Source organism: Siphateles boraxobius, unplaced genomic scaffold, assembly GCF_051911475.1.
Source record: "Siphateles boraxobius isolate OS27281-9 unplaced genomic scaffold, OSU_SipBor_1 128, whole genome shotgun sequence".
Taxonomy (NCBI): Eukaryota; Metazoa; Chordata; class Actinopteri; order Cypriniformes; family Leuciscidae; genus Siphateles; species Siphateles boraxobius.
The window spans coordinates 290232-304281 of record NW_027508731.1 but is presented as its reverse complement, the minus strand read 5'-3'; the positions used below and the strand labels follow the sequence as shown (position 1 = coordinate 304281).

Below are 14050 nucleotides of genomic sequence, written 5' to 3'. Positions count from 1 at the left end.
AAGAACGGAGGAACAGAAGAACGGAGGAACAGCAGAAAAGAGGAACAGAAGAACAGAGGAACAGAAGAACAGAGAAACAGCAGAACAGAGGAACAGAAGAACGGAGGAACAGAAGAACGGAGGAACAGAGGAACAGGGTCTTTGAGCAGCAGCTGCGGACGGAACCGTTATCTGCCATCGCCACAGAACGCAACAGTCAACTATAAAGAGGACGGCGTACTGGATCATTTAACAAAACAAAAAAAGTAATAAAAAAAACGAGAAGGATTGCTTTAAATTATATACAGATAGAATTAATATGCCACATAACCATAAAATATAACATTTACTCCTCTAATCTGTGACGCATTAACGACTACAGCAAATCAGCCGTTCTCCCGTAGTAGACGATTACAGTAGAACGTCGTGAAGGAGTAGTTACAGTCGCGCAACAGAACACCGTAGCCGTTCCATCAGCAGCTGCTGCTGCTTAAAGTCCCTCAACGTAACATAACCATGGTTCCCTGAGAGGGAACGAGACACTGCATCACCAGCTGACGCTTTAGGGAAACTCCTTTCACCAAAAATATCCGAATCGAGCTATTACAACTGCAATAGCTAATGGCGCTCGCACACTCAATCTATATAGCGCAGAACCCAGCGCTATTGCCTCAGAATCTTGCTGCGCGAGAGCATACATGTAAAGCAAAGCAGGAAGTCCGAACAGCGGAAGTACCGGCAGTCTCCCGCATATCGATAGCGGCTTCTGATGCCCGCAAATTAGTTAAAATCTCCTGGAATCTAGAGCTCGCGAGCTCCAAACCGTGTAGCGTGCGCACGGCAGAGAGGGAGAGAGCAAGAGACCTTACATGTGTGTGTGCGCCTCATGAAGCGCATGTAAGACACAGATACATGCAAAGTTTAAGGTAAAAGGCAAAAACAGCAAAACATTTTTTACTATTTCTACCAAACTTCCATGGTTACAGTGAGTGTTACTACATTAAATCCATGGTGAATGTTGCTTATCTGTGGACTTAAAGCCTATAACTAGTTCATTCATGGAACAATGTTTCTCCTGGTTTCCACGTCAGTACTGTTTGATCCGTTAATAACGGAGAAATGTTAATGCTTCTCACTAGATCTCGCAGCAATGTTATTACTTCAGTGGCGATTTCAAATTCTTTGTTTACTGGATCTCTTACGCTACAGTGACAGTGTCGCTTGATCAAGATCGGCTCGCGCTGCACTGGTCCAAACTGATAAACGGTCCGTGAAGCACAAAATAATGAGTTTCGTTCTGCTTTCATTACGTTTTCCATTTGATGTTGCGCAACGTTGTGGTGGTTTTTGGTTGGCAGGAAAAATGGTCCACGAATCGTTCGGTTTGTAATGCGTACCGAACCGAAAGCCTCGTACCGAACGGTTCAATACGAATACGTGTCTCGTTACACCCCTACTAGTTAGATGTTGAATCACAACATCAGCTTAACATCAACATGTCTAACGTTAGACAGAAAATATAATTATCCTCCTGGACAAAATTATTACCAACTCACATTTCCTTTTTTATTTTCTTCCCTATGAGAAAGAAATCACTTAAACTGAGCTGCTGCTGGCAGACTCCCGCTTCCCAACAGTCTGAGCCGTCGAGGGGGCGGCCGGTGACGAGACGCTGTGTTGCGAAGACGCTGTTCATTTTGAAAATAAAAGCATGCGAGTTAAAGATTTCCAAATCAAATATTTTTCTCCTCCGCTGTATCATTTTTGGGTGGGACAAATGCGACTGTCTCCAATATTCTGAACGTAGAATAGGCGTGATGTGGTCCCGTTTGCGAATGCCTGTAAGCAAACGTGCAGCTGCATTTTGGACCAGTTGAAGTCGATGAATAGATGAGACAGGCAGCCCTTGATAAAGCGAATTACAGTAATCAAGCCGTGATGAAATAAAAGCATGAATTACAATCTCAAAACTCTAACTGCTTAGGAATGGTTTAACTTTCGCTAATCTTCTCATGACAGATGCACGATCATCGATGGCGAATCCACAGGAATGTGATGATTGAGAGGCTGAAGCTCTTCTTCATGTTCACAGACAGGCCGAGACACACTGGGCTAGCAGTTTGTGCTGGCTTCTCTCCAGCACACACGCTCCAGATCGCATCGGGCTCCATGTTAGAACAGGGGGACGACCGTCGCTGAGCTGATTAACATCTGATTAAAATGATTTTTTATCTGTTGTAATATCATTTATTTGTAGAAACTGTGAATATTCACAAATACACCACAGGTCATCCTCTGAATGGGACTGAGTAACTGCAAATTTTCAGAAACACACACCTGAACTCGGATATAAACAATCATAAGACAAAAAGTTGTTGAATAAATTACCATTTTTAATATTTTTCGAACATTTGATAAAGGAAAAAGAGAGGAACATCACCCTCTAATTAAGCAAAATATTTCTAGAGTTCATTTAAACAGGTGTCTAAGACAAAGTGAAATTCACAGAATAAAGCTTCATGTGCATCTCTTTACATAAACGTACAAAACACATCCGGCAGAGAATCACATCAACATAATTAATATTTCAGCTGTGAAGCGAAACTAACTACATCTTATAACATGGTGTCGATCTGTGATGTTTAACAACTTCAAAACCATAAAAGGTGAAATGAAAGTTCATAAATACAGCCAGTAAAACACCTGCTGAAAGACAGACGTGTGTATCTGACATCACTGAGCACTGAGCTGTTTCAGTGTGTGTGCATGTGTGAGTGAGTGAGTGAGTGTGTGTGTGTGTGTGTGTGTGTGTGTGTGTGAGAGAGTATGTGTGTGTGTGTGTGTGTGTGTGTGTGTGTGTGTGTGTGTGTGTGTGTGTGTGTGTGTGTGTGTGTGTGTGAGAGTATGTGTGTGTGTGTGTGTGTGTGTGTCTCCTCAGGTCACCAGCAATGATCACTGTCCTGCAGCACTGCTATAGTGGATAGACGGTTCTGCAGTGGAGAGACAGTTCTGCAGTGGAGAGTGAGACGGTTCTGCAGTGGTGAGACGGTTCTGCAGTGGTGAGACGGTTCTGCAGTGGCGAGACGGTTCTGCAGTGGAGAGACGGTTCTGCAGTGGTGAGACGGTTCTGCAGTGGTGAGACGGTTCTGCAGTGGCGAGACGGTTCTGCAGTGGAGAGACGGTTCTGCAGTGGTGAGACGGTTCTGCAGTGGTGAGACGGTTCTGCATTTGAGAGATGGTTCTGCAGTAGAGAGACGGTTCTGCAGTGGAGAGTGAGACGGTTCTGCAGTAGAGAGACGGTTCTGCAGTGGTGAGACGGTTCTGCAGTGGTGAGACGGTTCTGCAGTGGAGAGTGAGACGGTTCTGCAGTTGATAGATGGTTCTGCAGTAGAGAGACGGTTCTGCAGTTGATAGATGGTTCTGCAGTAGAGAGACGGTTCTGCAGTGGCGAGACGGTTCTGCAATGGATAGACGGTTCTGCAGTGGAGAGATGGTTCTGCAGTGGATAGACGGTTCTGCAATGGATAGACGGTTCTGCAGTGGAGAGATGGTTCTGCAGTGGAGAGATGGTTCTGCAGTGGAGAGACGGTTCTGCAATGGATAGACGGTTCTGCAGTGGAGAGATGGTTCTGCAGTGGAGAGACGGTTCTGCAGTGGTAAGGCGGTTCTACAGTGGTGAGACAGTTCTGGAGTGGATAGACGGTTCTGCAGAGGTGAGACGGTTCTGCAGAGGTGAGGCGGTTCTGCAGAGGTGAGACGGTTCTGCAGAGGTAAGACGCTTATGCAGTGGTGAGGCGGTTCTGCAGAGGAGAGACGGTTCTGGAGAGTCAGACGGTTCTGCAGGAGTGAGACGGTTCTGCAGTGGAGAGTGAGATGGTTCTGGAGAGTGAGATGGATCAGCAGAGGTGAGGCGGTTCTGTTGTGGAGAGACGGTTCTGCAGAGGTGAGACGGTGCTGCAGAGGTGAGGCGGTTCTGCAGTGGTGATGAGGTTCTGCAGTGGAGAGATGATTCTGCAGTGGAGAGCAGTTCTGCAGTGGTGAGGCGGTTCTGCAGTGGTGAGGCGGTTCTGCAGTGGTGAGGCGGTTCTGCAGTGGAGAGCAGTTCTGCAGTGGAGAGCAGTTCTGCAGTGGTGAGGCGGTTCTGCAGTGGTGATGAGGTTCTGCAGTGGAGAGATGATTCTGCAGTGGAGAGCAGTTCTGCAGTGGTGAGATGATTCTGCAGTGGAGAGCAGTTCTGCAGTGGTGAGGCGGTTCTGCAGTGGTGAGGCGGTTCTGCAGTGGTGAGGCGGTTCTGCAGTGGTGAGATGATTCTGCAGTGGAGAGCAGTTCTGCAGCGGTGAGGCGGTTCTACAGCGCTGCAATCTTGCTGGCCTCACGCACTCCGCTCAGATACGCTCCCGTCACCGTCTGAGGAAAGTGTCTGTTTGTCGCCTGCAGCGTAGAGAAACTAATTAGCAATGCTGAAGATAATCATCTGGGAAAAACATCGAGGTCAGTTAGAGGTTTTAGACAGGTTTTATGACTGCTATTACGACAACTCTAGCATGGCAGTTTCTGACACTGGACCGCCATTAAAGAAATAAAAGAAGGGGACAAATGCCCTCAAAACATAAATAAACAAACTATATGGAGACAGTAAGAGAGTTGAGTAGAGACGAATATCAGTTATTAACTATTCCTGTGTCTTGTAATTTTAGTTTGACTTGTTTTAAAGCAGCTTCACTGTAATTAACGTCTCAGTTACTAACATAATCTTGGTTCCCTGAGATAACGGAAATGAGTATTGGGTCTACTAGACGCTATGGGAAAACTCCTTTTTCTCAGATTATTGAAGCCTTTTATTCAATAATGCAGTGCTACTGCAGAGCTATAACATTGCAGTGATCTGCTCACGCTTATTGGCTGAGCAGTGGGAACTGCATGAACCAATGGCGATGCAGTGTATCTACGCGAGCCAATCAGGGCAAACGGCAAGTCTTGTGCGTCATAGCATGGCCGTCAACACAATACTCATTATCCCGTTAGGGTTAGGTTAGGGAACCTAACTTAACGTTATCCTAGGGAACCAAGGTTTACATTAGTAATAGAGGTGGTCTCCGTGCCTTGGCTATGGAACGACCTTGAAGTCGTTAGGCCAAAACTCAAGGCAGAAAGCACTGACGGAGAGCGCTTGCAAATAGCCCACTCGATTGACCGATGCTAAGGCTAGCAGAGTGCGGTCTTAAATGAAAGTGCCATAGCTCGGCCGACTATAGCGGCTCGAAAGGGGGGGCCCTTTGAGGGCCCTGAGGACCGTGGATAGGTCCCAAGTGGGTATGGTAAGAGGATGACGCAGGTTGAGCCTCCTTGCCTCTCAAGAAGTGCACAACCAGGTTGCTTCTACCCAGCGACTGGCCGGCCACAGGAGGTGTTCTGCTATGACTCGCGTCCATTAGCTCCTGTAGGAAGAAAAGCACCAGCGGTACTTCACATGAATAGGGTCTTGGTTCCAGACTGAACACCAGTATGGGAAAACAGACCACTTAAGGGCGTAGAGGCGTCTCGTGGACAGAGCTCTAGTCTCAGGGTCGTGTTCAGTACTCTCACTGGGAGCCCGTAAGTTCCAATTGAGGGGCCATTCGTGGAGGGCCCACAGCTCGGGTTGGGGATGCCAGACTGTCCTGTTCGCCTGGGATAGGAGGTCTTTCCTCCGGGTATCGGCCATGGGGCTGCTGCTAGCAGCTGAAGCTCAAGAGCACGACCGGAGGAAACTCAAGTCAAGTCATCCTCATTTATATAGCGCTTTTAACAATGTAGATTGTTTCAAAGCAGCTTTACAGAGATAAAGATATAATTTAAGGTAACAGAGATTGGTTTGGTTTTATAGTGGCTCTTGAAAAATGTTTTTTCCAGCTAAAGTTAGTTTTGATTGATTCACTTCCGTCTAAATGATAGTTTGTTATTAAATTAGGGGCCGCTAAGACGACACCGTTCTCTCTAAACAGACTTTAAACGTGAACCTGTGATAGACGCTGATGGCGTTCACATGCGCATTAAGAATTGATTCTATAGTTATGTGCGTTTGAATATATGTGCGCAGGTTTATAATTCCTTACAAACCATGCCTAAACAAACTACTTGTCTATAAATTTTGATGCAGAATTTTTATTTTATCTTATCACTTTGGGTAGGTACGCGAACCGAAAAATTCCACAAGGCTTTATCTGTAGAGTGGTATAGGGATCCTCCATAGGGAGAGGCTAGTTGGCACTTCAGCACTGCATTGTCATCGGGTCCAGGCGAAAGTCCTTCGTCAGATCTGGAAACGGCCTGGATCCGGCAGGCTGCGGGAAAACCTCGGGATAAACAAAGACACTAAATTTAGCGTAGACGCCATTCTTCTTATGATGTAACGAGTACATCAGGATTTGAGGGAAGTGTTCCCAGTCCCGGCTGACCTAATCTAAGCAGCCTAATATTGAATTATAGAAGTCTATAGAGTGTTATGTGAATGCTAGGTCAAAGAGATTTGTTTTTAATCTAGCTTTGAACTGACAGACTGTGTCTGCTTCCCGGACAATGTTAGGAAGATTGTTCCAGAGTTTTGGTGCTAAATAGGAAAAGGATCTACCGCCAGCAGTCGATTTATATATTCTAGGTATTATCAACTGGCCGGAGTTTTGAGATCGCAATAGACGTGAAGGACTATAATGCGTTAAGAGCTCGCTTAAGTACTGGGGAGCTAAACCATTTAGTGCTTTGTAAGTAATCAGCAATATTTTAAAATTTATACGATGTTTAATAGGGAGCCAATGTAGTGTTGACAGAACCGGGCTAATATGGTCGTACTTCCTGGTTCTGCTAAGAACTCTAGCGGCTGCGTTTTGGACAAGCTGTAGTTTGTTTATTAAGCGTGCAGGGCAACCACCCAGTAGAGCATTACAATAATCTAGCCTTGATGTCATGAACGCATGAACTAGTTGTTCCGCATTTGTCAATGAGAGCATATGACATAATTTAGATATATTTTTAAGATGGAAAAATGCGGAAAAAGGCGCAAAGGGGGAGGCTGGGCCATTCGTGGGTATTACGGAATTGTGTAATTTCGTATAAAATGTTTATATTCTGTATATCGTTTGTATTCTCTGTTATTATTATTCCTGTGTGTGTTTTTTTATTTATTGCTGTTTGTTCTAAGCAGGATCCTCTGATCAGCTGCGGGATGGCTCCACCCCTTTGATTGACGCAGGTTTAAAACTATCGCTTTCGCTCTCTGAAGTTGGGCTGTTGCGATTCCGGGCCGGTCGCACTTCTCCTGTCTCCTCTCCAGCCGTCAGACCATTATTGTACCTGATTTAGATTCTGTTATGTCTTTTATTTTAAGCGATGGTGATTTGTAGGATTGACCAGCCCTTTTCTTTGAAATCCCGTTCGTTCTGTTTTGTTAGTGTATTTAGGGTAATTTGCTGGATTTTGATTTGGATACTTCGAGGGAAGTTAGTTTTATATTTTGTTTATTATTTTGGGCCTTGGGTCTTCCTGAAGATTATACACCCACTGGTTTATGTTACTCTGGAAATATTACATTTTACATGTGTTTATTTTCTTCATCTTAATAAAACATTTATCGTTTTTCTTGAATTTTGGTCTCATTGGTATCTTTTGGTCTGACGACTGGGCGTGGAAGTCATGTCTATTTTCCTTTGTTACGATTTAACCTAGACGGATCGTAATAGTGGGCCAGCGCATCCATGTTCTTTGCAAAGAATATTGGGGAGTGAGAGTCTCCTTCTGAGGAGAAGAGGTCGCCCTCTGCCTTGCCTAAGATGCACCAGACCATTTGAACCGTATGGGAAAACGTTCCCCCGGGACAGCATGTCTGCTCCTCGGTTCAGTCTGCACATAACCCGCTCTCAGCAAGCTCAGGTTGTGTTGTGCCCATAAGGAGAGGCGTTGGGCTAGCCTGTACAGAGGCCTCGACCTGAGTCCATCCTGGTGTGGTTTATGTAGGACACCACAGCCATATTGACCGACTGGACTAAGACATGGTGCCCTGTCAGGTCTGGTAGGAAGGTTTTGAGGGCCATAAAAACCAACATCATTTCTAGTCAGATGATATGCAGCGTTTTCCCGAGCTGGACCAGGAGCTGGAAGCCGTTCTGCCTCTGAACAATATTGCGAGCCGCTGGATGGTGTGAGCGCTCGGGTGCGAGTCCAGAACTGCCCTCAGGAAAGAGATTCTCTGGCTGGGAGACAGTGAGCTCTTGGTTAGGTTGATCCTGAGGCATTTCAGGATGAGTGCTGCATTCATGTACTCTGTGAATGTGCGTGGCGAGGAACCTTAATTGATTATCCCCAAAATCCAGCTCAACACTCTGGGGATGGCCTGCAATGCCCAAGTCAAGTGGCAATAGTTTAAGTATTACGAGATTACTTGGGATGATTTGACTGGGCGGAGGCGTGGCTTGCGGATCCACTTTGGCCCTAACCCATAGTAATCGCAGGATAGCCGCTGAAGGAGTATAAATCTGAATCCTATGGTGAGACCAGCTGCTAATATACGCCGCATCGCTATTGGTTCATGCAGTTCCCAATGCTCAGCCAATAAGCACATGCAGATCACTGCACTGTTATGGCTGTGCAGTAGCACTGCGTTATTGAATAAAAGGCTTCAATAATCGAAGAAAAGGGAGTTTTCCCATAGCGTCTATCAGATGCAATACGAGTAAACGTTTCGAAAGGGAACAGGAAAATAACAGAATTAATGATGAATTCAAATTCAGCTGTAAAGCAGCTCTAAAGAAGAGTCATTTTTCAGATCAATTCAGTTAATAACTGTAAAGTTGAATCGTTCAGTGACATTTTGACTTTTGTTTTACTCCTCGACCACAATGACATAAATCAATGAGGTTCAAATATTAATATATTCAAATAAAATGTAATCGACAGTCCTTGTTTTCTCCCACTCGCAGTGCAGTGAAATTATGTCTTCACTGCATGATCATAAACAGACACACAGACACACACTGACCTCGCCGGCGAAGAACAACTTTCCCTGCACGTCTTCGGCCATGATGTCGTATGCCTCGCCGCTGCCGCCCGTCTTCACGAAGCTGTAGGACATCTGAGCCCACGAGTCTCTGCTCCAGTGGGTCACCAGGAACTTCACCGGCTCCGGAACCTCCTGCAACACGACATCAGAACAAGCCACTCAACTACCAGAAACTTATAATATCAGAGTTAACAGACATTTGGATCTTGATAAAGGACGAAGTCTAGCTGAAGTTTAGGCTCACCTGCTCCAGGAAGAGCTGTCTGAGGACGCTCATACACAGATCCACCACCTGTGAGTCCTGGAGATCTCTGACCAGCGCAAGAGCTTCACCTGTGATCACCGTCATGAGCACACACTCCTCGCCCTGCACACAAACACACACACTGCAGAAACCCGTGTCGTACCTGCGGGCGCATGTCATAGAACACACTGAACAAGCCTCTCTTCTCCACACACACACACACACAGTGCAGAAACCCGTGTCGTACCTGCGGGCGCATGTCATAGAACACACTGAACAAGCCTCTCTTCTCCACACACACACACACACACACAGTGCAGAAACCCGTGTCGTACCTGCGGGCGCATGTCATAGAACACACTGAACAAGCCTCTCTTCTCCACACACAAACACACACACGGTGCAGAAACCCGTGTCGTACCTGCGGGCGCATGTCATAGAACACACTGAACAAGCCTCTCTTCTCCACACACACACACACACACACAGTGCAGAAACCCGTGTCGTACCTGCGGGCGCATGTCATAGAACACACTGAACAAGCCTCTCTTCTCCACACACAAACACACACACGGTGCAGAAACCCGTGTCGTACCTGCGGGCGCATGTCATAGAACACACTGAACAAGCCTCTCTTCTCCACACACACACACACACACACAGTGCAGAAACCCTTGTCGTACCTGCGGGCGCATGTCGTAGAACACACTGAACAAGCCCCTCTTCTCCACACACACACACACACACACACACACACACACACAGTGCAGAAACCCGTGTCGTACCTGCGGGCGCATGTCGTAGAACACACTGAACAAGCCCCTCTTCTCCACACACACACACACACACAGTGCAGAAACCCGTGTCGTACCTGCGGGCGCATGTCGTAGAACACTCTGAACAAGCCCCTCTTCTCCACACACAAACACACACACACACACACACACAGTGCAGAAACCCGTGTCGTACCTGCGGGCGCATGTCATAGAACACACTGAACAAGCCTCTCTTCTCCACACACAAACACACACACGGTGCAGAAACCCGTGTCGTACCTGCGGGCGCATGTCATAGAACACACTGAACAAGCCTCTCTTCTCCACACACACACACACACACACAGTGCAGAAACCCTTGTCGTACCTGCGGGCGCATGTCGTAGAACACACTGAACAAGCCCCTCTTCTCCACACACACACACACACACACACACACACACACACACACACACACACACACACACACACAGTGCAGAAACCCGTGTCGTACCTGCGGGCGCATGTCGTAGAACACACTGAACAAGCCCCTCTTCTCCACACACACACACACACACAGTGCAGAAACCCGTGTCGTACCTGCGGGCGCATGTCGTAGAACACACTGAACAAGCCCCTCTTCTCCACACTGGCCGGCACGCGCCCGAAATAATCCGCTCCCTGGACTTTGCTGTCCCAGAAGCGTGTGGGAAACTGCAGAGCGACCTGAAACACAGCGTTCAAGAGCGTGAGCGTCCCGGCCGAGACATGTCTCACTCACACACAAACACACACCTTCTCAATGGCTCCGGCTCCCAGACTGTGGATGGCTTTGAGCTTCCGCTCGGGCAGAGGAGGACTGAAGCTCATGGTGTTCTTCTGCAGCAGAGCCAGCGGCACCGTCACACACACCTGCACAGAGTCAGCACACATGAGGATCACAGGGAGAGCCGTGATGCAGGTGTGTGTGTGTGTGTGAGATGCAGGTGTGTGTGTGTGTGTGTGTGTGTGTGCGTGCGTGTATATGAGAGATGCAGGCGTGTGTGTGTGTGTGTGTGTGTGTGTGTGTGTGTGTGTGTGTGATGCGTCGGACCTTTTGTGCAGTCCACTGCGATCCACAGGCAGACGTGACTTTCACTGCGTCTCCAGAATATTCCACATGCTGGACCTGCAAACACACACTGTGAGTGGCTGAAGCCATACTGATGGTGACGAGCAGTGTGTGTGTGTGTGTGTGTGTGTGTGTGTGTGTGTGTGTGTGTGTGTGTGTGTGTGTGTGTGTGTGTGCCTAAATGTGTGTGTGTGTGTGTGTGTGTGTGTGGGTGTGCGTGTGCGTGTGTGTGTGAGCATAAGTACCGCGGTATTGAGCCGGATGTCCAGTCCCTGAGCGAGATTGTGCAGGACAGACGAGTATCCGTCAGTGAGCAGTGTGTGATCGCCGGAGAACTGAGCGAAACACTCGTTATGATCCCACGAGCGCGCCGACACCTGCCACACACACACACACACACACACACACACTAATGAACTCCAGCTGACCTGAACCTGAAGTACAGCTCGAGACACACACACACTCACTCACTCACTGTGGGGACACACACACACAGACACACACACACAGACACACACACAGACACACACACAGACACACACAGACACACACAGACACACACACACAGACACACACAGACACACACACACACACACACAGACACACACACACAGACAGACACAGACACACACAGACACAGACACACACAGACACACACAGACACACACAGACACAGACACAGACACACACAGACACAGACACACACAGACACACACACACTCACTCACTCACTGTGGGGACACACACATTCACTCAGTCACACAATCTCTCTCCCTCTCTCTCTCTCACACACACACACACACACACACACACACACACACCTGGTCCAGTGTGCTCCCGCAGGCATACTCCAGGTTACTGAGATGGAAGTGGAGGACTTTCTCCTCCAGCTCAGAGAAGTGAAGGCCGGACTCCTGCAGGAACGTCTTGTACACTTCCTGAAACTTCTCTAAACATCCGCACAAACAACAAATAAACTCCCATCAGTTCCACACAATCATCCTGAATTATTATTTGTTTTTAACAGCAGGAGGGCTATAATGCATCTTCACGGTGGGAACAATGTGAATAACAAAAGTTGTACATTTAATAAAAGAAACTATTTAAAACATTTAAGATTAATACAAGACAATTCTAAAATAAATTCAGGTGATAGTTTTTTAAATATTCCAGTTAAATGTCTCAGAGGAAATCCATCTATTACATTAGAAACTGCAGTCCAGATAAATATGTCTAATGGTGCGTTCACACCAAACGCAAATACAGCGTCTGACGCAAATTATTTCAATGTTAAGTCAATGTAAACACGCGATTACGTGCGTCTAAAGGTCCTGCGGCACGAATGAGGCATTTAGCGCGAGGGACGTGAATTCACCTTGTTCGCGCGAATGAAGCGAATTGAGCGTCTGGCGCGATACTCGCGGATGATTTTATTTGGTGCATTCACGCGTTTGACAAGAATTTCCGAGTTGAAAAATTTGTACTTTGCCGTCTGTTCGCGCCGCGTTAACCAATCAGGAGCCTGCTTGCTGCTGTCATGTGGTGAAGTAAATATTTTATCACATAAAAACTTGATTCCAATATATGAGACATATTCATTTTTTTATTGAATGCTATTTATTCTAGTATAATCTAGATTACATGAAACATTATTATTCTAATGTAAAGACAACCAACATACTTTAGTGCAAGAACATAGTTTGTGTCTGGACAGTGTTGTGTGAGAGAAAAAAAATCACAGGACAGGTTAATAACTTTTGGAGGCTGGCTCCATTTATCATCAAAACAAAAATAAATGACAGATTAGGTGTGTGAGGGCGAATCCTCGCTCAGATGTGGGACAACAGGTCATCAAACTGGGCGCGGGACAGGCGGGAGTACGCCGTCATCCAGGCGCAGCTCCTGGAGCAACTGGTGGAACTCGCCAAACTGGGAATGCCTCCGGAGGGTCTGTGGACCCCAGTAAGGCGACGATGAACCCTACACCACTGCTCTCCAGAGAAAGTACAGCGCGGTGACTCTCGATGAATGCTCGATCAACATCAGCCATCTTGCAAACAGACCCTCCCCCTCCCACATGAAGCGGATTTCACTTTCAATTTCACTTCAAACTTTTGCTTTTTACACGCGAATGGATTAAAAATGTTCAAGCGTCCGACTAGTTGCGATAGACGCGAATTTGACGCTCCATTCGAGTTTGGTGTGAACACAGCATAGAGGTGATGATACAGATATCATCCTAACCCTAATTAAGCCTAACCCGGGCAGCCAGACGAGACACAGCCCACAGCCCTATACAGAGAGAGATTTATTGCCCATTTTCAATGGGAGAGTGCTTAGCAACATTGCTCAAAAAGTTGCCCTGTGTATCATCACTTAAAAGCTTGAGGGAGGCATGATGCACTGCACTGATCAATAAATAACTGAATCTTGAATGAGCTCATCAGCACCTACTAAAACAGCTTCATCATTCGTGCTTTCTTTAATTTATTCTTCTTATTCTAGGACTTACTTCATATACGATTCATCTCATCCCAACTGTCTGATCAGTGTCCTGACCCTGATCTGTGTCCTGACCCTGACCTGTGTCCTGACCCTGACCTGTGTCCTGACCCTGATCTGTGTCCTGATCCTGATCTGTGTCCTGATCCTGATCTGTGTCCTGACCCTGATCTGTGTCCTGATCCTGATCTGTGTCCTGATCCTGATCTGTGTCCTGACCCTGATCTGTGTCCTGACCCTGATCTGTGTCCTGACCCTGACTTGTGTCCTGATCTGCGTCCTGACCCTGACCCTCGTCCTGACCCTGACCTGTGTCCTGACCCTGACCTGTGTCCTGACCCTGATCTGCCCTGACCCTGACCTGTGTCCTGACCCTGACCTGTGTCCTGACCCTGACTTGTGTCCTGATCTGCGTCCTGACTAGGGCT

General features: G+C 47.1%; 1 protein-coding gene across 2 annotated transcripts in view; it reads right to left on the bottom strand.

Moving 5' to 3' along the window:
- Window positions 1-2351: 2351 nt before the first annotated feature.
- The window catches only part of kdm1b (lysine demethylase 1B), a 63108-nt gene continuing 51409 nt past the window's right edge, over window positions 2352-14050 (bottom strand). For both annotated transcript variants that reach the window (XM_077225198.1, XM_077225199.1), the window contains exons 14-21: window positions 11942-12069; window positions 11366-11497; window positions 11103-11177; window positions 10805-10921; window positions 10610-10735; window positions 9255-9377; window positions 8990-9142; window positions 2352-4410 (exon numbers count right to left, since the gene is read on the bottom strand). In XM_077225198.1, coding sequence (XP_077081313.1) covers window positions 4327-4410; window positions 8990-9142; window positions 9255-9377; window positions 10610-10735; window positions 10805-10921; window positions 11103-11177; window positions 11366-11497; window positions 11942-12069 — 938 coding nt within the window. In that variant the 3' untranslated portion in view covers window positions 2352-4326. The remainder of the gene's footprint in view (window positions 4411-8989; window positions 9143-9254; window positions 9378-10609; window positions 10736-10804; window positions 10922-11102; window positions 11178-11365; window positions 11498-11941; window positions 12070-14050) is intronic.